The sequence below is a fragment of the Leopardus geoffroyi genome, chromosome A2 (genome assembly GCF_018350155.1).
Source record: "Leopardus geoffroyi isolate Oge1 chromosome A2, O.geoffroyi_Oge1_pat1.0, whole genome shotgun sequence".
Classification (NCBI taxonomy): domain Eukaryota; kingdom Metazoa; phylum Chordata; class Mammalia; order Carnivora; family Felidae; genus Leopardus; species Leopardus geoffroyi.
Window position 1 is genome coordinate 71,084,214 of NC_059331.1, and position 24,306 is coordinate 71,108,519.

The 24,306-nt window shown below is 38.2% G+C and overlaps 1 protein-coding gene across 4 annotated transcripts in view; it reads right to left on the reverse strand.

Moving 5' to 3' along the window:
* The window catches only part of STK17A (serine/threonine kinase 17a), a 39,086-nt gene extending 19,169 nt beyond the window's left edge, over positions 1–19,917 (reverse strand). For 3 of the 4 annotated variants that reach the window (XM_045494330.1, XM_045494329.1, XM_045494326.1), the window contains exons 1-2: positions 19,531–19,887; positions 8,651–8,863 (exon numbers count right to left, since the gene is read on the reverse strand). In XM_045494330.1, the coding sequence (XP_045350286.1) occupies positions 8,651–8,863; positions 19,531–19,727 (410 nt within the window). In that variant the 5' untranslated portion in view covers positions 19,728–19,887. Of the gene's footprint in view, positions 1–8,650; positions 8,864–19,530 lie in introns of all 4 variants that reach the window. The other variant, XM_045494328.1, reaches the window with a different exon arrangement.
* Between the last annotated feature and the right edge of the window lie 4,389 nt (positions 19,918–24,306).

Consider the following 24,306-nt stretch of genomic DNA (forward strand, 5'->3'; position numbering starts at 1 on the left):
TTTGATGATCTAAAGTAAAAGTCAGTATGAACTGTCAACTCAGTCTAAGCAGCACGATGCACCATGATACAACATATAGCCCACGTAGCCCTCTGCATACACACACCACAATTTTTGCCTGTTACACTCAGAACTGTCCGTGTTCCTCAACTAAAACAAAGAACTGTATTTTTGATTGAAAAAGTTTTCCAATCACAATGTATTGTCCTCTGAGTCTTTCCGCTCATTACTAGCTTCCACAATAAAATTCACTATAGGTCAATTTACAGAAGTACAATGATTTCTTTACCTAAAATTTAAGAGCAATTTATTGCTAGTTCTTTTCACTATAAAGTTTACCCATTCTTGCCTTAACATAATTTAAGTACTTTACATAAGCACAAGATACGAAGCACAAAACTACCATTTTCTGAAAATTTTCAAGGATGTATTTCAAATGCAGACTATTAACAAAGCTGTAAAAGCTAGCCTTCAGTGACCAGCAAGACTTGCATATACCCTCTGATACAATCACCCTATTTTATACCTGCTTAAATGTAAGCTTGGCCCATTAACTCATTGTCATATTTACTAGTGGATCTAAACAAAATTATACTAAAGAACAATTTGCGACATTAAAAGCATTTGTTAGGCATGGTTACAGGAAATGTAAGAATATTATCAACTACTTCACAGGAAGTATCTTCCTTTACATAAAGCCAGAGAAACACTACATTTTGTTGTGCCTATCTTTTAACTACAGCAAGATTTTCATGTATATTATGGTATATTTACTTTAGTAGTGCTTGTTTTCCACTACTTTAAAACTATTCAGTAACTCAGCAATTAACTTTATTATGAATTACACACAATTTTTTACCAAAAAAAATTTTATGAAAACATTAATTCAAAAACTTTTTACAAAAAATTTTACAAAAACCTATTTTTATAAAACATATTAAGAACTTTTAATTTCAACTTCCTAGTGGCCCTTAGAAAGTTAGGGGATAAGTATCTTTTTGATCAACATTATGCAGAGCCATATACATGATATCTGCAGGCTAAGAGTCACTGCATTTTCTTGGTTGCCTGCACCTTGTCTAGATTTTAGCTCCCAACCTCGAACATCAAACACTCCTATTTCTATAGAAACTAGCATTTCCATTTCCATCCTGCTTAAAGGGTTGGTTTAGATCTTTATTCCTTCACTCTTAAAAATGAACAAATACCAATCAAACATGTTAGGTCTTGTGCAATGTGCTATGGACAGAAAGATAAATTAATTGTAAGTATGGCTTATGACTTCATGTACCAGTAGGAGAGAGAGAAAATGAAACACATTTTAAAGAATATATATGCATAAATATATATGGGTGTGAAATTATATATAAAGTGATGTAATAATTTAGCAACTGAGCAATTAATTGGAAAGGAGAAAAAAAAAATCTTAGAAAAATGACATTTATTCTGAGCCCTGTAGAATGAATAGGAATCCACCAGATGAAATGGTAAGAGCACATCCCCAGCATAGTGAACACAAATAAAAGGGCATGGCGGTATCAAAAACACAGGATACAGACTCACTAAAGGTTAAGTAAGCGTTACTTCCCCTTTCAGCCAAATGGTATGGAACTTACCCTCTAGCCATGAACAACTAGAAAATGAGCAAAGTATATAAGCCAACTGTTTTCAGACAGAACATAGGCAGTTAGGACCATGATCCCTGAAAAGAGGGACACAAACAAGATGGGCTCTACTGTTTCTGTCTTCCTACTTGGAAGTAATTTATGGACTGTGGTATAAGGTGAAGGAGAAAGCCAAACAGAATATGGCGGCCTTGCTAAACTGAGGAAACAGACTAGGAGTTTGACAAAGTTGGATTTCATAGGGACAGTACCAGAGAGGAGTGAGCTACACAGAGAAAGATTGATCCAAGTAGTTCAAAATAAATCACAAGCAGGATAAACACAAGGCAAATCAAGGCACATTATGCACAAATTACTGAAAGAAAAAATATTTAAAAAGACACTTATAAGGGAACTAAAAATCAAAACAGACTTCTTGTCATAAACAATGCAAGGCAAATGACAATGCAATGCTATCTTTAAGTGCAGACAAAAGAAAGTGTGTCTAAAATGCAGGATGAGGTTGGAAAAAGACTAGCAGGAGATGAGGCAGAATAGAAGTCAGACAGGAAAGCATGAGATGAGGTCAGAACAATCTGAAACATCCTAGGTAAGGCAATAAAAGTGCTAGTATATAAAGCTGAATGTCTCCTCCAAAAGCACTCCCCACTCTCCCAAGCAGAGGAAAGCAGGACAACACATGGCTAAAAGCTTTGGAGTCACACACTTCCAGACTAAATCCCAGCTCTATTTGCAGTGTGACCTTAGGTTTGATTACTTCTCTGAATGTTTTTCTCATATAAAATCCTGTTCTAAAATTTATAAACAAATTCAGTAAAGTTGCAGGATACAAAATCAATATATCAAAATTATTGTGCTTCTGTACACTAAAAATGAATCTTCAAAAAGAGAAATTAAGAAAACAATCCCATTTTCTATGACGTCAGAAAGGATACTCAGGAATAAATTTAAGCAAGAAAGTGAAAGATGTATACAATGAAAACCGTAATACACTGATGAAAGAAATCAAAGAAGATACAAGTAAATGGAAAGATATACTATGCTCATGGGTTGGAAGAATTAATACATTTGAAATGTCTATACTATCCAAAGTGATCTACAGATTCAACACAATTCCTACCAAAATTCCAATGGCATTTTTCAGAGACACAGACAAAACAATCCGAAAATTTTCATAGAACCACAAAAGACTCTGAAACGCCAAAGCAATCTTGAGAAACAACAAGTCTGGATTTGAGAATATTTTCCGATTTCAAAATATATTACAAAGTACTACTCAACAAAAAAAGGAATGAAATCTTGCTACCTGTAATAATACAGATAGACATTGAAGATATTATGCTAAGTGAAATAAATCAGAAGGAAGAAGACAAATACTATAAACTTTCACTCATATATGGAATCTAAAAAAACAAATGAACAAACAAAACAAACAAAATTCATAGGTATAGAGAACAGACTGGTGGTAATCAAAGGGGAAGAGGGGAGACAGGTGGGCAAATGGGCAAAGGGGGTCAGTTAGAAGGTGATGGATGGTACCTAGACTTTTAGTGGTGATCACTTTGTAGTGCATACAGATATCAAATTATGTTGCATACCCAAAACATGTTTTATACCAATTATATACCATTTGTAAAAAATTTCTTGTGGAAAAAAATGTGTGTGGGTGTATGTATGTATCAAAGCTATAGTAATGAAAACAGTATGGTATTGGCATAAAAACAGATCTATCAGTGGAACAGAATAGAAAGTCCAGAAATAAAACTATGCATATATGGTCAACTAATTTACTAAAAAGGAGCCAAGAATGTACAATGGGGAAAGGAGAGTTTCTTCCATAAATGGTTTTTAAAAAACTGGGTAGCTACATGCAAAAGACTGAAACTGAACACTTATCTTACATCATACACAAAAGTCAAATCAAAATGGATTAAAGACTTGAATGTAAAACCTGAACTATAACACTCTGAGGAGAAAACAGACATCAGTGTTGGCAACTTTTTTGAATTTGACAACAAAAGCAAAAATAAACAAGTGGGGGCTACATCAAATGAAAAAAACTTCAGCAGAGCAAAAGAAACCATTAACAAAATGAAAAGCAACCTACGAAATGAGAGAAAATATTTGCAAATCATATTAAATGATAATGGCTTAATATCCAAAATATATAAAGAACTCCTACAACCAATCTGACTAAAAAAGGGCTAAGAAACTAAAGAGACATTTTTCCAAAGACGACATCCAAATAGGCAACAGGTACTTGAAAAGTTGCTCAACATCATTAATCCATCAGGGAATTACAAATCAAAACCACAACTGGGTACCATCTCACACCTATTAAGATATACATTTTATACACTTATGTATAAAATGGAATATTATTCACCCAAATAAATATATTCCACTTATATGTGGAATCTAAAAAAGTAAAACTCCTAGAAACAGACAGAATGGTGGTTACCAGTGGGTGGGGGGAGGTGGCAGAAAAGGAGAGCTACTGGTCAAAGGGTACAAACTTCAAGTTATAAGATGAATAAATTCTGGAAATTTAACATACAGCATAGTGATAATAGTTAATACTATATTATATATACTTAATACTAAATTATATACCTGAAAGTTCCTAAGGGAATAAATCTTAAATGTTCTTACCATACGTACACACAAAGGTAATTAAGTGACTTGATGCAGGTGTTAGCTAATGCTATGGTGGTAATCCTTACCCAATACATAAGTGTATCAAATCAACATACCCTACACCTCAAACTTACAAAATGTTTTATGTCAACTATACTTCAATAAAGCTGGAAAACAATTTTAAAATAAAATAATGTATATAAAGCATGTAAATAATTTACATAAAGTTGGTTGACTTAGCTTAGTGCCTGGCACATGGCAAATTCTTAACACATTATGACTGTTACAATTTGTGTTCCCACAGCAACTAGCATTTCAAGTAAAACACCAACACTGCTGCAATCATTTATATTTCTTTCACTAAACCTGTAGCACCTGGAGGGAAAGGGCTATGCTGTTTTCACTTTTATACCACTTTTCACTTTTATACCTATTAGCACTAGTGCATATGGCAGGTATTTAAGTGTATGTGAAATGCATTACTGAAATAGTGATCATAAACCTGCCTGTTTCTGTAACAACAATCTATTGATGTTTGCCATGAATTTTGATACCTCAGTATCTAAAAGTATATTTCTAAGACTTTCCCTTCAAACAAAAAGTAGAACACAAACATTTTTAGCCAAATCATACTCATTTGTGGTTATAAAAACATGATCATTGAAGCAATAGAAGCCACCAAAGGTTTCTAAGCAAGGGAATAATAACACCACATTTATGTCTTAACTATCTAGCAGCAGTCTGAGGAACATCCTAGAACTGAAGCCAGGGTGATCAGCAAAGATCTCTCTCCTGTGAGAGTCCACAGGAGAGACAATGAGAACCCAATACAGAAGAGAAATAGCAAGTACCAAGAAAAGGGGACCAGTAGGGGAAAGGCTTAAGTGTAAGACTTGGTGATTTGTTATACATGAGCTTTTAAAGGAGATAAACAAAACAAGGATAGATTCAAAGTTTCTAGCCTGAGCTATGAAATAAAGGGGGCTATTATTGGAAATGGGGAACAAAAGAAAAACAGGCATTACCAGGGTAATGCAGGAGTGCACACATATCGATCCTGAATTGGTAATGATGTGTGGTTGGATGCAGAGATATGCAGCAGGGAGTTGGAACTTCAGAAGGTCCAAGGTTGTAGACAAAGATTTGGAAATAACTGCATGTAAAGAATAGCTGAAGCCACAAACATAGACTGTTACCATTCAGAGTAAGTGTACAGAATGAAGGTATGACAAGAACAACACTAATGAACTCGGGGGAGCACTTGTATTCACTTTTTGTTTTTAAAGAGGACCATGAAAACCAAAAACATCATTTCAAGAAAGTATAATAAAATATTTACAGAGAGTAGAATGAACACTAAAATGAGGAGACTGATTTTGGCAAACAGGGTTTGAGAAGAACAGGTGCAGCAGACGAGGAATAATGGGAGAACTGGCACATGGCAGATTCATGGGTCAACGAGGAACAAAACAGACCAGAAGGTGAGGAAAGCTATAAATTCAGACTGCTCCTTTAAGGACTATAGATAGCAGTAAAGGAAAGAGCAAGCCAGGACCATGGTTTAAAGACAGTCAGAGATGAGGAAAAGGAATCTGAGGATAGGAGAGACAGAAACACTGGAAGATGAGGGAAAAGAACCACCTTGGGAGAGGTGTTCTTTCAAGAGCACCTTGAAAGGCTGCAAGAGGTCAGTGAACTGATTAAAAAACAAAACAATGGCGCTAGAAAAGGAAGGAAGAGAATTAAAGAGCACAAGTAAAGGTTTAAGCCTTGGAGTTAAGTAGTGAAAACGTCTTTGAACAGAAGGGAAGGACTGAGAGGAGTAAAAGCAGAGGGACACTGAGGGAGTGTGTGCCATCCTTTATTTATTCTCCATGAGGGGAGAAAGGACTAGGTATCTAATAGAAGATGGGAAGGAAGTGATGTAGCAAGAGTATTAAAGATTCTGATTAGCTCCTTTTGGGGCCGGGGTGTACATTAATAGAAGGGGATGAGAGATTAGGTAAAAAATCACCCAATGACAGCGAGAGCCCAACTGAGGACTCTCACACTTGTAAGGAGCAGGTCACAGACTATACAAAATCCTCCCCAGAGTGTGCAGGACACAGCACGGGCCAGGGTAAACGGGCAAAACAAGCTGCAGAGGAAGATGAAAAGGAAGAAGGAAATAATGGAAGGTGCTGATGAGAGATTAGCTAAAATAACTACTGAAGAGAAGGGAATCACAGGAAAGAAAAAAGTCAGGAGGTGGCTGAAAGACTGGAACACCTGAGAAGAGTTCAGGGTTGAAGGCTGAAGAGCAGGTTTGGTGAGAACAGGAGAGGAACAAGATCTGGTCCGAGAATAGTATTTTGCAAAGTCTCCTCTAGATCAAGTTCCAATTCTGCCTTGATCCTCTCCAAAACAAACTGGAAACCAAAAACCTAGGTAGGCAGGGGATTTATGTATGAGATTCCTATACCAACATTTTTTAAAAATCATAAAACAGCTCTATTCAGATATAATTCACATATATTACATTTGTTAACCATCCACCAATTTAAATATTTTTACTATTGTAATTAAAAATACCTTGGGTGAAACACTTTTGTGCTTCTCACTGTTCACATTTAACAATTTTTTTGGAAGGGATTCGTATAAGTGAAATTACTGAATTAAAATATATGAACATAATGTTCTTGAAGTACATGAAGAGGAAGACACTATTTTAGCCACCAAGAATTTGCTTCCTACAAACTTTTAAAGTTTTTAAAAATAATACTACACATTAACTTTTCAAATTTTTAACAATATTTAAAAAAAATCTATGTCAATACATTTATATCTACCTTATCTTTTTAAATCACTGCACAGTAATTCATTTTGTAATATTATCACTTATTTAACCAACTCCCTCCTATGTTAATAATTAGATTATTTTTTGTTACATTTAAAAAAAAAAAACTTCACTGAACATTTTCTAATATATCTTTGCACAACTGGCCTATTTTCTTGTGAAAAAATATTTAAGTGAAATTGCTGGATGAAATAGTGTTGTTTTTTTTTTTTTTTTTTAAAGCTTTTGATATATAACTCCAGCCTGTCCCCCAGATAAGTTGTACCATTAAGACAGACTACCACCTGTAGTATAAATCAGATGGTTCAACCCATGAATATCACCTTTTCTTTATCATCTTTGCCACTCTTATAAGGGGAAATTGAAAACTTATTTTTAAATTTACATTATAAAAATTATAAGAATCAATACTTTCACGTACATATAGACCATTTATATATGTATGTCTATGTGGAATTCTCTTCATATCTTTTAAAAAGAAAAGCAGGCTCAAAATGGTGTCACTTATACCAAGTCACCAAACTGGGGCTTAATATCTAACCCAAGTACAGTTTCAACCTCCCCCCAAGAATGTAAGTCTTAATCGGTCAGTCAGAAAATTTCTGATCAGCATCAATAGGAGTCTCACATGGGGCCTATCCATCCCCCAAAAGAAAATGAGGTAATCCACCTAATGAGACCCTCTGCCATTTCCATAAGGGAAGGTGATGGATCTTGCTTGAAATAACCCTTTTTCTTTTGCTAATAACTTCTTGCCACACCCTCCTTCCTAGAAAACCTATCCATTTTGTACAATGCCTTGGAGCTGCCCTCCACTTGCTAGAATCATTTAATAACATTGATTAGATCTTCAATTTTATCTGGTTGAAAAAAATTTTTAACATATCCTTTGTCCATTGTTTTTAAACTGGGAGGTTCATGTTTTTGTGTAATATGTTAAGATCTAGTTACACACAATAAAGAAATTTTAAGCATTCTGGGTGAACAGGTATGAGAAGTACTTTCCTTGAGCTTGTCTTTTCCTTTGTGTTTCTTGATGTAGTAAGGATTTTAATGTATTCAAATCTATCAATCATTTCCTTTGGTAGGAGAAGTAGAGAGGAAAACAGGATTTCTTAGGAAGAAAAAACTGTTCATTTTCCAAAGCTGTTTCCTATACTGTCCCTCCTTACTCAAATGAAAACATGATATGAATCAAAAAAAATGTTTCTGAAAGATTAACTCAGACTATTATGAACATATAAAGGATTGTAGAATGTCTTTTAATATTACCTTGGTATCACTTACTTTCTCAAGAATGCCTCTAAGAATATAAGAGAATTTTACCCTACTATCAGGAGAATTTCATTAAAGAATGAAAATGAAAAATCTAATCTACATGCATTCTGGTTAATTTGAAAAATGTCAAATTAATATGAGAAATACATGAAAAAGTTCTGGAAATTCTTCAGATTTCCAGAGCCAGGCCCCAACACGTATCACAGATGACTAGCTTCCTATAAAGGAAGTATGAACTATCAAATAAACTCCATTTAAGGAAAATAATACTTACTATTCCAGAACTAAAATCATTTCTGATGGAGTTTCATAGACTTCATGTAAATTAATGACCCAAGGATTATCCTGTGCTAGTTCAAGAACAGCAATCTCATGAATTATTTCCATTCGACAATCTTGGCCTTTTCTTCTTTTTCTCATGAACTTTGCTGCAAATTCTTTTCCAGAATCTTTCTTTATACATTTCCTCACCACTGCAAATTTCCCCCTGGAATTAAACAAAAACATTCACTGTTAAACTTGACAACTTTCTAGAAATGGTAATAATTTTAATAAAACTTCCAAATACTCATCAGTGGATATTCAAATTTAGATTATATTCAAACACAAAAGCAGCACTATCATTTAGGAATTTAATAGGATACATCTATCTATAATAAAATGTAACTGCAAATCTGCAAAATTCCTTCTAAACAGAGGATAACCAAATATTAAACTCAATATTTTTGTAGCTATACATAATTTAATTTGTTACACATTTATACATAAGAATGATTTAAATCTTTTAAAAAGCCACTTGACTTGTTAGAAACTAGTTATCAGAACTCCTAAAAGAATTGAATTGACTCTAATACTATAACCTTCCAAAATTAAAAAAGTTAGGGATCTCATTTATATATTTCAACTACAGCATAGCTGGAAATGTCTTGTTTTCCTATAAAGACAGATACAACACACATTATTTTGATACCTTACACTATCATTTGTTATTAAACTAATAAAGCAAGTCACAGGGGAGTCGAACTAAGCAAACTAAGGGTATGAGCTCTGAAATCAGATGTGAGCTTGAATCCCACAAATAGCTCTACAGCTCACCTGACATATAACCTTGGGCAATTTATTTAACCTTTTTAAATCTCATTTTCCTTATCTGTTAAGAGAACACACTGGAATCCAGTTCCTAGGGTTGCTGTGAGAATTCAAGTACAAACACAAATCAATTGCTTAGCGTGGGACTTGCCACATGGTAAGTGCTAAATAAAATATTATTAAACAAATCATTGATTTGTGATAGTCATCACCCATAAATACCCAATCTTTATACTGGAAGGCAACTTAGAAATCACAGGGTTGTTTATTTTTTAACCTATTGCCAGATGCCAATGCCTTCTTTCAAACTGTGAAGCAGTCTCTTCCACTCCTGGGTACATTTTTTGAAAATTAATTAATTTTGAGAAATGAGAGCGCGCGCGCACGCGCGCATGAGTGGGGGAGGGGCAGAGAGAGAGAATCCCAAGCAGGCTCCACACTGTCAGGGCACAACCTGATGTGTGGCCTGAATCCAAGAACTGCGAGATCATGACCTGAGCTGAAATCAAGAGTCTGTCGCCCAACTGACTGAGCCACCCAGGAACCTCATTAATAAGTTTTCATGACAGGCCTAAAGTGAAGGGTTAAGTCTGGGTCTTTTGCTGAACAGTATAGAAAGACGTTTCTTTCCTGAATTTCAAAGACCAGTTTGTCAGGTATTGATTGCAGCTAACATGATCTGTTAACTGCCACTCCCTTTTCCAACTTTCAATCATTCTTTAACCCCATAAAGGTTTTTAAGACTTTCTCACTATTATGCCTCATCAGAACTGCTGATAAAATAAAACGTGCCAACCAAATTTGAAGCAACCTACTTTAAGTACAATTGAATCAAAGGGTTGCATGATTATTATTTTGTTAATCCAATATTGCTTTAAAAAAAACTTGACAGGTTTTTCATAGTTCATATTGGGCTGGTAAATAAACCACCTAGATCTTTTTCCTTTTGAAAATTTTCAAGCTGGTGTACTCATACTTTATTTAAAGGCAAGGTTTTCATTTGTTCTGTTAAATTCTAATTTCTAGGTTCAGCCCCAGCATTTGACACTACTGATGTAATTTTGAGTACTAATTCTTCCTAGCTAGTATCAACCAGAAACATGTTTTTCATGCCCTCTGTATTTTTGCAACCACCACAAAAATGTTAAATGATACATCCTTAGGCATAGACCTCTCTAGCTGTTCAAATAAGTAACAATCTACCTAACAGCACCCTTGTTCAGATCAAAGTTCTTTTTGTTCACAAAAATGTGAAAGATTTCTACAGATGCTTGGAGGGATTAAATCATAAACATATTCATCACAGACTAATGCCTCCTTTTATTTTACCCTACAAAATCATTAAACTAACATTTCCATCAAATTTTAAGTGTTTATTTTGAGAGAGTGTGCACTTGAGTGCAGGCGCGGGGGAGGGGCAGAAAGAGACGGAGAGAGCCCAAGCCCAATCAGTGCTGTCAGGGCAGAGCCCAACCTGAGGCTCCCATCTCATCATGAGATCATGACCTGAGCTGAAATCAAAAGTTGGACACTTAACCGACTGAGCCACCTGAGCACCCCTCCACCAGATTTTAAAAGGTTCCTAATGACCTTTGGGTTCTTTTGAGAAAAATCATTAATAACATGACTTCTTTTAATAGCTGTGAGAAGTTTTAAAAGAAGAGAAAAAAGAGAAAGGTTCATTTGTAGAAAACTGACCAACATATATAACTGATAGCAAGCATATGCCTGGTATATCAGAAATAACTCGGTTGAACTTGCCTTCAAAATATTCCCACATCAAACATACCAATGTTTACCGTTACACACTTAAAATTCCAGGCAATACAGTACTCTGCAGTTAAGTAAAACACTACTTAATATCTGGCCAGAATGTGTATTTTTTTAATGTATATTTTTGAGAGAGAGAGAGAGAGAGAGAGATAGCGAGGACGCGCTTACAAGCACGGGGGAGGGGCAGAGAGTGACAGAGACACAGAATCTGAAGCAGGCTCCAGGCTGTCCGCACAGAGACAGACGCGGGGCTCGAACCCAGGAACCATGAGATGATGACCTGAGCTGTAGTCGGACCCTTAACCGACTGAGCCACTAGGAGCCCTGAGAATATGTATTTTTGAATAGATAGGGAGACTAATGACCCAACAGAGAAAAGGATCCACACACATCACTAAACTGCAAACTCTGGAAGCCCTTCTTACAGAAGAGCTATTGCTAAATTCAGGGACCAGAGGCAAATACAGGGAAGAAACCCAGATGTATTTGACATCTGGGGCCATGCAACTGTTTCTTAGGGTTACCAACACAGGTCCCAGAGCTCTCTTCCTACACCAGTGACTACTCTTGACATCATCTTTGTTTCTGTGGAAGCAGTCCTCACAGTTTTAGTTTTATTCTTCCCACTGTGTCATGCACTATATTGGGAGTCAGCAAACTTCTATTAAGGGCCAGACAGAAAATTTTCTTTTGCTGGTTTATGTTGCCACTGTTCAAGTCTGCTATTATAAAATGAAAGCAGACATAGACAAAAGGTAAATTAATGGGTGGATCTGGGTTTAAAAAACAAAAAACAAAAAACTTTAGGGATACTGAAATGTGAATTTCACATAATTTCCATGTCATGAAATATCACTCTTCTGATTTTGAGCCATTTAAAAAATGTAAAAATCATTCTATACGGCTTGTGAGCCTCACAAAAATAGGTGGCCAGCAGTAGTTTGCCAATCCCTGCATTATTCCACACTGAAGAAACTCGTCCATCATTCTGATATGGAAACTGAGAGTAAGACAGCAGATCATGAAAGTTGATGAAATCTGTCTTGCCTTCATTTCTAAATGACTGGTGCAATGAGTAGGGAACTCTTAAAACTACTCAAGGAGGAGTCCAAAGGAGATCAAGACATTTCTGGAACTATTCTTTGTGTAGAACAACACAGTACACAGGAATGTGAGATTCAGCATTCAAGGTGAGGAGTCCTAGTGAACACATTAAGAATTACATTATCACAGCACACCCCACAAGGATTCTAATATGTATGTTTTACCACAACTTCATGGTAAAAATTGTGATTGTACCTAATCCTTTAATTTTAGGTTACTGAGACAAAGGCATAAAAATAAATGTTTCTCTGACACTAAGAGCCAGTTATATACAGACTTGAGGTAGATGAGATTCAAAGGACATAAGATGTTTGTTGCTCATCTACTTTATCTATTTAGCCAAAATTCTTCCTGGACTACATAGTTTTTACAACTTCCTGAGCTCTTCATCTACTTCACAAACATCTATGGTTCACTATTACACACTGAGAACCCAGGTTTTCATTAAACAGTTTTGGGGGGAATATAAAAAAAATCAATATATTTCAGAATTACTTAATGATAATATATTGCAGAGCGGTGGTAAAGGAAAGATACATCAACAATTATTACAAGAGAAAGTGACATCTGAGTTAGACACCAGTCTAAGCTTCCTAAGAACAAGGATTAGGTTTTAGTTAACTTTGCATTGCCAGTGCCTAAGTGGTAAAGCTTAGGAAGGCATGGTGAGCATCTTTAAGTATGTATGACATGCTAAGGAGTTTGAGCTTTCTCATGGTAAAAATGAGTACATTAGAATTTTTAAAATAATTGTTTTTAAAAGATAATTCTGATAGTGCTGTGAAGAGTGTATTGCAAAATATTAACAAGAAATCAGGGAAACCAATAAAATAATTCAAGGCAGTGGGACTCAACTAAAACAGCAGCAGTAGAGGCTAGGAAAAGACAATGCATTTAAAAGAAGGTCAAGGCTCATTAGCACCCCTGGAATTGCAGGCAGAGATGAGGGGAAAAGAGAAAAGTAGAAGCAGAGGACAACCTGTAGATTTTTACCTGAATACTGGATAAATGTGGTACCATCAACTGAGACTGATTATAAGAATGGTATGGATAAGGGGATAATGTCTTAGGTTTTGGATGGGAGAAGTTTTATTTACTGGATGGATTCCAAATATAAGTTCCAGTGCTGTCTTATAGACAAAGGTGAACAAATAATAGAATACATAAGGTTTAGTCAAAGATCAAAAACTGGAGATGCTAATTCAAGTGGTATATAGAGGAAGCAAAATAAAAGTGATCTCTGAGGTTCTGGGTTTGGTTCTAGATTACAATAAAGTGCTTTGTTTATATCTGTATTATATTATTTAAGTTGGTCTGACATAGTACAATTTGTTCACTATGTCTGTCTCCCTAGCTAAACTGAGTTCCCTAGCGAGACCTCCCTTATCATTCATCTTTGTATCGCCATAGTGCCCTGCACATGGCAGGTACTCAAACAGGATATCAGCATGCTGAATATATACAACTGTTCTTGTTATTTTATTAAATAAAAGTTCTAAGGCAACTTAATCTCATAAAGTTTAATATCTTAACCACATTAGACTACTTGCTATTCCCTCTTTTATTGACTTTTTCTGCCACTGTGCTTATTTATTTTATTGCCAAAGGCGAGAGGAATATCTTTCATCACTACTACTGAAATTCCATCCATTCTTTAAGGCTCAGCTCAAATGTTATTTTCCCCATAATATTTTCCCATGTGGCATGTCACCTTGCTGATAAAGGGAGTAGTGATTGATTTGTTACATTTGAGAATAATTTCCAGAGCCTAGTAAAGTGCCTTATGTGCTTAACATATAACATTTACTTAATAGCACTGGAGTAATACCTTAAATGTAAAGAAGTTCCATTCAAGAAAGACCTAGAATATATTCTACCTGTCTTCTTTACCTCGGAAAGGAAAACAACAAAACCCAAAATATCTGTTGACTCTACGTATAAAAATTCATTGAGTCCATCAGACCAGATACCACCATGAGTAACAAGAACTGGCAGGGCTTTGAAAGTCAGGCTTTTAAATTCTGGCTAATAAATGTGTATGTAATCTGAGGCAATTTACTCAACATTTCTGAGCCTTAATTTAACCTCATCTGTAAAATGAGGTTGATGACACTTACCTTGCAAGACAGTAAAGACTAAACAAAATTACATCTCTATAGTGTGCAGCATTCAGAAAATGATCAGTAATCAGTAGCTACTTTTATTGTTTGGGGCACTAAACTCAGTTCTACGATAATGATAGTGATTTGTAAAAAAGAATCCTAGAACAGAGGAGTTTTGAAGGTGGTCTAATTTGAACTCTCTACTTGATGCAAAAGTTCCCTCAATAAATCTAGTTCCTTCTTTACCTGAATAGGTGAATCAATGACAATACCTACTTAGCTTTCTAACACACTTGGCTCAATAATCCGACTGTATAAAATTTTGTTACTTTGTAAAAAGGCTGAAATTCATTAAATCTTTAAGTTTATGCATTTTAAATTACGATTTTAACTTCATAAGCCCGAACTTTTTAAAATTAAGATAGGTGACTTAATGAAATATTTCTGCCTTAGAACACAAGCCATACTTCCTAAGTAATTCCCGTTGTTGAACCACATACATAGCCAATTTTTTAAATCCATCCAAAAATATCAGATTACACACAACTATTGGTAAATATTCTTCAAACTAATACCTAGTAGCCAGGAAATCTTAAATAAGAATATCCATCCTAAAACAAGGCAATTTCTACATGGATATTATTTAATAAGGGTTTTAATTTCTAAAGAAATTATGACTTACAATTTATGACACATGCTTAAGTAGCTGTAACATACAAAAACCTGAAGCCATTACCTACAGCCATGAATCCAGGTAAAGAACACACAGTTCTTGAAATACACCTGCCCCTGCATCTGCTTCAGCTTGAACATTCTCTTATTCTCTGATAAAAATCCTTCCTTGTTCTTGTTACTCTCAACTGCTTTGAAGAGAAAGCTACAACATCCCTACCCACCATAAGGCCCAAATGAAGAGGGAACCATAAATGAGGAGGGTGGTCTAATTTGAACAAACACAGGGTTTGTCCCAACGTGGAACTCATAAAAACTCTGGGAAATTGCTTTACTACAAGATAGACCTCAGATTATTCTCTGAGAAACATCCATGACTTCTATAATGGCAGGGATTTCAGAGTCCCAGCTAAGCGGTCTATCATAAGAATCAATTTCTGCCTTGGTTTTCTCATAGAAAATGGGATTTACCAAACATGCATGTGATGAGAATTAAATAAGATAATGCATGTGAAAGCACTTGTGTAACTCTACATTTATGCAGTACTCATTCAGCAGAGAATTCATCTCTTTTGTCCCAAAGGGAAATTCAACTGTCAGTATAAAATATAAAGAAAAAATATATTCTTTTGGCTTTAAAAATCCTTTTTTAAAGATAAAATTTATGAATACATCAAAAAATGTTAAAGTTGAGGATTAGATGAGATCACATGCAAAGCAAATCAGTCAATGTGAAATTACTATAATTTTAAATTTCTAGAAACCTCTTTTTGTTTCCGTACTCTCAAACTCAAGGAAAATCAACATTATGAAAATATTCTCAGAACCGAAGGTCATGTCTCCCACATCTATAATCATTAATGTGGTTTACACTGGCACATATCCTGCCTCAAGGAAAGGCAACAAGCTTTATGAATAACAAGTCAAGCTTTTAGCAACAAAAGAAAATTTTACATCATATATTTACCCACATTTAGGTTGCTATGGACTCTGTTGGAGACATGAAAAATGTGACATTTCATAAAATAATCAACATCACATCCTGTCATTAGATGGATATAGAACGAATATTGACCATTTCAAAAATCCTCTTCAACCATTTCACTGAAAGCTTTAATTTTCTGTAAGATAATGGTAACTCCTGAAAGAACTCAATTTCTTTGTTTGAACAGTTGGCTCTTCACTCTTCAACATTTTTGACTAAATGAAAGACCACAGAATATAATGTCCTAGGAAAACCTTAAGATCTATTCCTCATTAAAATGTAACACAGGTAACTTTGTAAGTTCTATATCAGAAGGAGAGGAGTTATATCAGAAATGCAACCACAGTTTATAGTTGGAAAAAGAGACAACTTCATTACTACTGAAAGGTTTATGAATAAACACTCAATTATGTCAGAACCATAATACACAGGCAGAATTTGTAAACTTGGAACAAAGATTGTTTATGACACAAAACGGAACTCTTGCTTCCTGAGAGTTCCAAACAGTTCCTCTACCTTTTGCAATGAGATTTCATCACTTTTGCCATAGAGAGAAGCATGAAGTTGTGCAGGTTTTCTTGTTTTGGCTCTCTGGTTACATTAAAAATAATGTACATTTATTGTTACACAATGAGTTATATTTATTGAGTCCTCCTTTTTTTTTTTTTTTTCCAACGTTTATTTATTTTTTTTGGGACAGAGAGAGACAGAGCATGAACGGGGGAGGGGCAGAGAGAGAGGGAGACACAGAATCGGAAACAGGCTCCAGGCTCTGAGCCATCAGCCCAGAGCCCGACGCGGGGCTCGAACTCACGGACCGCGAGATCGTGACCTGGCTGAAGTCGGACGCTTAACCGACTGCGCCACCCAGGCGCCCCGAGTCCTCCTCCTAAGGCAGGCACAGACTTAGTGCTATAAACACGTGTTCTGTTTAATTCTCCCCACAACTCTAAGTCAATAAATGGTTAGGTAACTCACTCAAGTGTACATAACTGGTAAGTAAAAAGCTAAGACTCAACCACAGACCATCAGACTCCAAAGCCCATGTTCTTCACCACTGCATTAAACTTCCCTGTGATCAAAAAAACAAAAACAAAAACAAAAAACAAAAAAGGAGGAGGAGGAGGAACCAAAAAGAAACATAATTTTTTCAATTTTAGATTTTTTTTTTTAATTTTTTTTTTCAACGTTTATTTATTTTTTGGGACAGAGAGAGACAGAGCACGAACGGGGGAGGGGCAGAGAGAGTGGGAGACACAGAATCGGAAACAGGCTCCAGGCTCCGAGCCATCAGCCCAGAGCCCGACGCGGGGCTCGAACTCACGGACCGCGAGATCGTGACCTGGCTGAAGTCGGACGCTTAACCGACTGCGCCACCCAGGCGCCCCAGATTTTTTTTTTTTATATCAAGTATCTAACTGCATTGTTCTGCTGCTTCAGGAATTATTACTTGCGTAAAGAAATTTACATAAGCAAATATGTATAGAAGATAAACACCTATAGGCAAGTGAATTGCATAATGCAGATAAAAACAAGAGTTGAAAGGAACATTCCTAGAGGAATCAGTAGCAACAGCTGGTAGGGCACAAATAAATTTTTTCAGATTAAATCATTCATTTTAAACTCTACAAGACAGTGCTTGCCACCTGAAGATCTTTCAGTTTTGTAATACCAGTTTTCCTTTTGTGGAATGAAGCCAGACAAGCAAATAATAATGGAAAGTCTTAGTTTTCTTTCTTCAAGAGATCAGGGCTACTTCAGAATGTCCGGAATTCTGATGAATTAGAATACCTAGCTGAGTAGGTCCCTAGGTCTTCCCTGTCATATTTAAAGTGTGCACAGATCCAGTTCATCAGTGCCTGCCACAGTCAAGCATTACCTCTTGTTCTGATGGATGTTTTTCCTTTTGTTAACATTTGGAATAAGTATGACATTTTAAAATGGTAGGTTCCCCTCCAAAAACAAACAAACAAAAAACCCAAAAACAAAACCCAACCAACCAAACAACAACAAAAAAGCTACTTCTTTTTTTTTTTTTAATTTTTTTTTAATGTTTACTTATTTATTTAGAGAGACAGAGACAGAGCATGAACAGGGAAGGAGCAGAGAGAGACACAGAATCCGAAACAGGCTCCAGGCTCCGAGCTGTCAGCACAGAGCCCGACGCGGGGCTTGAACTCAAAAACCGCGAGACCATGACCTGAGCCGACGCTGGACGCTCAACCGACTGAGCCACACAGGCGCCCCACAAAAAAGCTACTTCTAAACGCTACCTTAACATTTGTAAGGTAGCACATTTTCGATATTGTTTGTAACCAATGTTACAAGACTCTCCTTTTCCAAGACTCCAGAGGAAGGCTGTCACTATTGTCAGGCCCTTTCCCCATCGCAACATGGTGTTATTTTGCAACAACAACCACCATTTCTTGAAGGCTATGTGCCAGGACCTGCAGCACGTGCTTTACAGGCATCTGCACAACACCCCCCACGAGACAGGTACCGTCATTATAGGATTTTATGGGTGAAAAACAGGAGGCTGGGGAGTCTAAGTCACCCACTCAAAGGCACACATGACAAGCAGGCCGGGACTTAAGCTCAGGTCGGACTCCAAAGCCGACGCTCTCGACAACTTCTCCAAAGTGTTCGAAAGCAAAAAGGAAGTCAGTCCTCAGGCCCCTATCACTGGATCATCCCTCTTCACACAAAAAGTTAAGTATCCAAACAGGCTTCGCCGTTTACAATTTTAAAAGACCGAATCAAGAGCGGCGTGGGGAGGAGAAGGCTGGGGCCAGCTCCCAGCAGAGTAGAAAGAGCGAGGCAAGGGCCAGGCGCCTGTGAACTTAACAGCCACAAGGACCTGAATATTCTAGAAGTAAAACAGCACAAAGCCAAGGCACCGAAACTGAAGTCCGCCGAAGGCTGAGAGGTTCACACAGCACTGACTCAGAGGAAGCTGTCACGTCTGGAGCGATCCGTTCTTACAGCCACACAAGGAAACGGAGAACACGCACGAGTCGGAGGGCAAAGCCAAAGCCGCCTGCACAGCTCCGGGTCTGCTTGAGCCTCGCTGGCTCCGGGAAAAGGCGGCGGCGCAGCTCACACGCTTCCCCCCCCCGCGCTCCGCCGCCGCGAAAACACCTCAGATGCCGAGAGGGCCGGGAGCGGAGGCAGCGGGGACCGTCTCGGCGGCCCGCCGTTGGAGACTTTCTCACACCCGCTACCAAGTGAAAGCCGCACGGTCGCGGGAGCGCCGCGCCGGCGTCGGGAACCAGCGGAGGGCTGGCTGGTGCCACTCGACCGCCCCGATATCGCCGCCCGCACCCAAGTTTGTGCCATGTCACAGAGCACGCTATCGGCCCCGGCGCCGCCAAGCCACCGCGCCCGCCGGCCTCGGCACTTATCGGCCCGCCCGGCCCCCGCCCTCCTCACCTGCCCAGCTCTCGGCCCGGGCTGAGGCTGTAGCCGTCCTGGAAGGGCTCAGTGCGCACGGCGGTGCGGATCTCCGTCAGCAGCCCGCGGGCCTGGGGTGGGGGCGGCGGCCGGCGCGGCGCGCCCAGACTCCGGCCCGCCCCTGAGGCGGCTGCAGAGGGGGAGCCGCGGCTGCCCGGCTTCTCCAAGGGGATCATGGTGCGCAGGCACGCTTCCTTTCCGGCCGCCCCGCTCGCTCTCAGGTGCCGGGCGGGTAACGGTCCCACCTGCAGCTCCCTCGCGCCGGCCCGAAAGACCTCCCGGAACCCGCTCTCCTCCTCTGCGCGCTTAAACTACTGCCGGCAGACTCCCGGTGCCCCGCCCCATGCCCCGCCCCGCCAGGCTCCCGGGTGCCCCGCCCCATGCCCCGCCCCGCCAGACTCCCGGGTGCCCCGCCCCATGTCCCGCCCCGCCCCCTGGCCCTACCCCTCCCCGTCCCCTCGTGGAGCTCGCCTGCCTTCTAGAGCGCCGGATACCTCACGCGCGCCCTCTGCAGCCGAGAAGGAGAAGGTGCAGCCTGGGGGTCGCCCTGGCCTCGGGGAGAAGAGAAACAGCACCACCCTTCTGTCCTGGCGGGGGAGTTGGGGGGGGGGGGTACCCACTGCCTCAGCCAGTTAACACACCTGTTGAGAACCCGAGTGTTCCAAAACCTGATCCCTCCTCAGTGAAAGGCATATGAGTTGCCAGCTGGACCTTTACTTTGGGCGGGTGAGGAATGGTGATGAGACTCTGATCTCAGCTGCTGTACAGCACGTGAGAGTTGGCCAGGGCACCTGGTTCCTTCATACCATTAGGAGGAAATCTGGAAGCAGGAGTTGGGATAAATATTATTAAGCCCTCACACTAGCCCTATGCAACAGACACTGAACCTGTCTGTAGTCTATTAGGTTTTTAACATGGTGTTCTCATCTGGTCTTTTAAAAAAATGTTAGGTCGGGTTTTTTAAAAATGTTTATTTTTGAGAGAGAGAGACAAAGTGTGAGCAGGGGAGGGGCAGAGAAAGAGGGAGACACAGAATCTGAAGCAGGCTCCAGGCTCTGAGCTGTCAGTACAGAGCCCTACCTAGGGCTGGAACTCCGGAACCGTTAGATCATGACCTGAGCCTAAGTGAGATGTTTAACCCACTGAGCCACCCAGGTGCCCCTAAAAGGAATGCCTTAATAAGGTGTATCTCTCAAAAACGTACAGAAGCATTGTTATTGAAGTCAGGGGCGTAACAATGATACTTGCCACTCCTATTCACTCCTAGTCACTCCTACTCAGCGTTGCAGTAGAGAAGGGAAGCAGTGCCATAAGACTAAAATGGTGTTAATATTAGAAAAGAAGAGTTAAAAAGGTCAAGAAGGAAAAGACAAAGTCATTAAATATAGACAATTCAATTACACTTCTAAAATATCCAAAAGAATTGACTGAAAAATATTAAAATTAAAAAAATTAAAGAAGGGTGATTAGATATAATAAAATAAAAACAAATCAACAGCCCTTTTACCTCAAAACAATATGAGGCATGCAGGATAGTGAGGATACTATCCCATTTGCAATAGAATAAAAAAAAGCATGCAGAAACAACCCTAATAAAAATGCACAAACTTACATTTTATTTTATAATTATATAGAATATAATTATTCTAGAAGACATAAAAAAAGACAAATAGAGATACATAATCTGTTCTTAAAGAGATTGGATCCTGTAATTTTTTGTAAATCAATCAATACATTTAACAAAGTTTAATAACCCAACAAGATTTCTTTTGGAACTTGTTAAGGCTATCCAAAAGTTATTATAAAGAATGCCCAAATAAGAATAGCAAGGAAATTTTTAGAAAAGAAAGTTTGTAAGAAGAGAATTATCCTAACAGATACTAAAATGTAGTATGAGATAAGACAGCTCAACATAATAGAGCACAGTATGCAGTTTTGAGATACTTTTTTAATTTTTAACGTTTATTTATTATTGAGAGACTGAGAGCCTCAAGGCAGGGGAGGGGTGGGAGGAGGGGTGGAGAGAGGGAGGGAGACACAGAATCTGAAGCAGGCTCCAGGCTCTGAGCTGTCAGCACAGAGCCCAACATGGGGCTTGAATCCATGAACTGTGAGATCATGACCTGAGCTGAAGTTGGTTGCCCAACCAACTGAGCCACCCAGGCACCTCAGAGATGGAGACTCTTGACAGAAAAACAAATGACGGTTACCAGAGGGGAGAAGGGTAGGGGGATGGGTGAAATAGGTGATAGGGATTAAGGAGGGCGTTTGTGATGAGCACCAGGTGATGTATGGAAATGTTGACTCATATTGTAAACCTGAAACTAATATCATACTGTATGTTAACTAACTGGAATCTAAATAAAAACTTAAAAAAAAAGAAACTTAAATAGGCCCCAAATATTCTAGATTATTAAATGTAATAAAACAAGACTATAAAGTCTAGAAAGAGTATGTAACAATTAGCTGATTTCTAAAGGAGAAATAATTTATAAACAGTAAAGTAGTGGGGACAAAACTCACAGAAAAACATTTGGCTACCAAAAACTTAAAAATTCTTGCATATCAAAAAATGTTATATACAAAATTAAAGGCAGACCAACTATAGAAACATTTGTATCAAACATTATAGACAAAAATCATAGTAAATTTATAAAGAACATATAAATCACTAAGAGGTATGCTAAAACTATATTAGAAGGAGGTCCAAAAAAAGACATTAAAATTTTTTTTTAAATGTTTGTTTATTTTTGAGAAAGAGAGAGAGAGAGAGACAGAGACAGAGCATGAGCGGGAGAAGGGCAGAAAGAGAGGGAGACAGAATCTGAAGCAGGATCCAGGCTCTGAGCTGTCAGCACGGAGCCAAATGTGGGGCTCAAACTCACAACCCTTGATATCATGACCTGAACTGAAGTCAGACACTGACTGAATGAGCCACCCAGGCATCCATTAAAAAAAAAAAAAAAAAAAAAAAAAGAAGAAGAAGAAGAAGAAGAAGATATTTTAAAAGGACAGATATAATAAATCCATATCAATGGTCAAATTTACCAGGAATCAAAGAAAAGTGGAGCCAGAGGTTCCCTCTGTACCCTCTGTGTATAACTGACACTCCATAAGTATCAATAAATAAATTTGGTTGAACTGAATACAAAACACTCAGTTATCTATCAATAAGGGAAAAATTAAATGAATTATGATGTATTTAACAGATAGGCTATTATGCAACACTGTTCAAAGGGTTAATAATACTGAACTATACTTGCTTTGCAATTATAGCCATAAAAATGGTTCAATATTATTTCTATTATGTATTATATATATTTTTTTTCAACGTTTATTTATTTTTGGGACAGAGAGAGACAGAGCATGAACGGGGGAGGGGCAGAGAGAGAGGGAGACACAGAATCGGAAACAGGCTCCAGGCTCTGAGCCATCAGCCCAGAGCCTGACGCGGGGCTCGAACTCACGGACCGAGAGATCGTGACCTGGCTGAAGTCGGACGCTTAACCGACTGCGCCACCCAGGCGCCCCAATTATGTATTATATTTTAAAAGTGCACTGAAGAGAGAAGACACAGAATTATCATTCTGTGATTGTCTTTGAGTGAGGTGACTATTGTTGAGTAATTTTCGTTTGTTTTGTACTTCCTAAATGTCTTTCAACTATTATGTTACTTTTGTTATTGAACTAATTTAAAGCTTTGTTTTTAAAATAAATATTCCATAGTGCAGCCATCCAGGCACAGACAATGGTTATTTTAAACACCACTCACCTCTACTCAGGTGCTCCCTATCTCTCCATTTATTGATGGGGGCTTAAGTCACAGCCTCTTTCTCCCAGTTCAATTCAAATGGAAGCTTGCCATATGTCCAAACCTCTGTCATTTTTTAAATATCAGAGCACTGTTCTGGGAAATGATGTGCAAGTTACAGATCTAAGCTCTTTGAAGATAAGTATGCCTGTGAGACCGGCAGTTCAACTGAAAAACATAATTTCCTTTGATATCTGCTGTCAAAGAAAAAAGATTGATTTGTACTTCTCATTTTGGTGCCAAAATTAGCATTTAGGTCAAATGTAAGACTGGGCTCTAATCTGTCAGTGACTATTTCTCAGAATTCTGTTTAGAAAGGAGTAGCTCATGATGGCCATCTCTTTTTTCATTTTCTTTGCCATTTAGCATTTCTAAGCCAAGATGACATTTGAAAGAATGACAATTGTTCTATCAGAGTTATATATGATAAATCCTGTGAGGAGATTTGTTGTGAAACTAAAGAAAAATTCACAAATACTGAGGATTCAGGCTTGATAGCACAGGAATATGAGAGAACATAAATGAAGCCGCTATACCATGTAATACAATAGCTGTTTGATGAATGTTGTGGAATCCAGTGAAATGATCAGCTAATACTCTTTGATATGTTGATAAATGTGCAACTCAATTCCTAGATTACAACTTTCTATATAACTTTGAAGTGTTTATTGGCTAAGAAAATTAAATATCTTTTTTTAATGTTTTTTAAAATTTTATTTTTAAGAGACAGAGAGGGAGAGAGAGAGAGAGAGCGGGCATGGGTGGGGGAAGGGCAGAGGGAGAGGGAGACACTGAATCAGAAGCAGGCTCCAGGCTCCGAGCTGTCAGCACAGAACCCAATGGGGGGCTGGAACCCATGAACCATGAGATCATGACCTAAGCCGAAGTCGGCGCTCAACTGACTGAGCCACCCAGGTGCCCCAGAAAATTAAATATCGTAATTC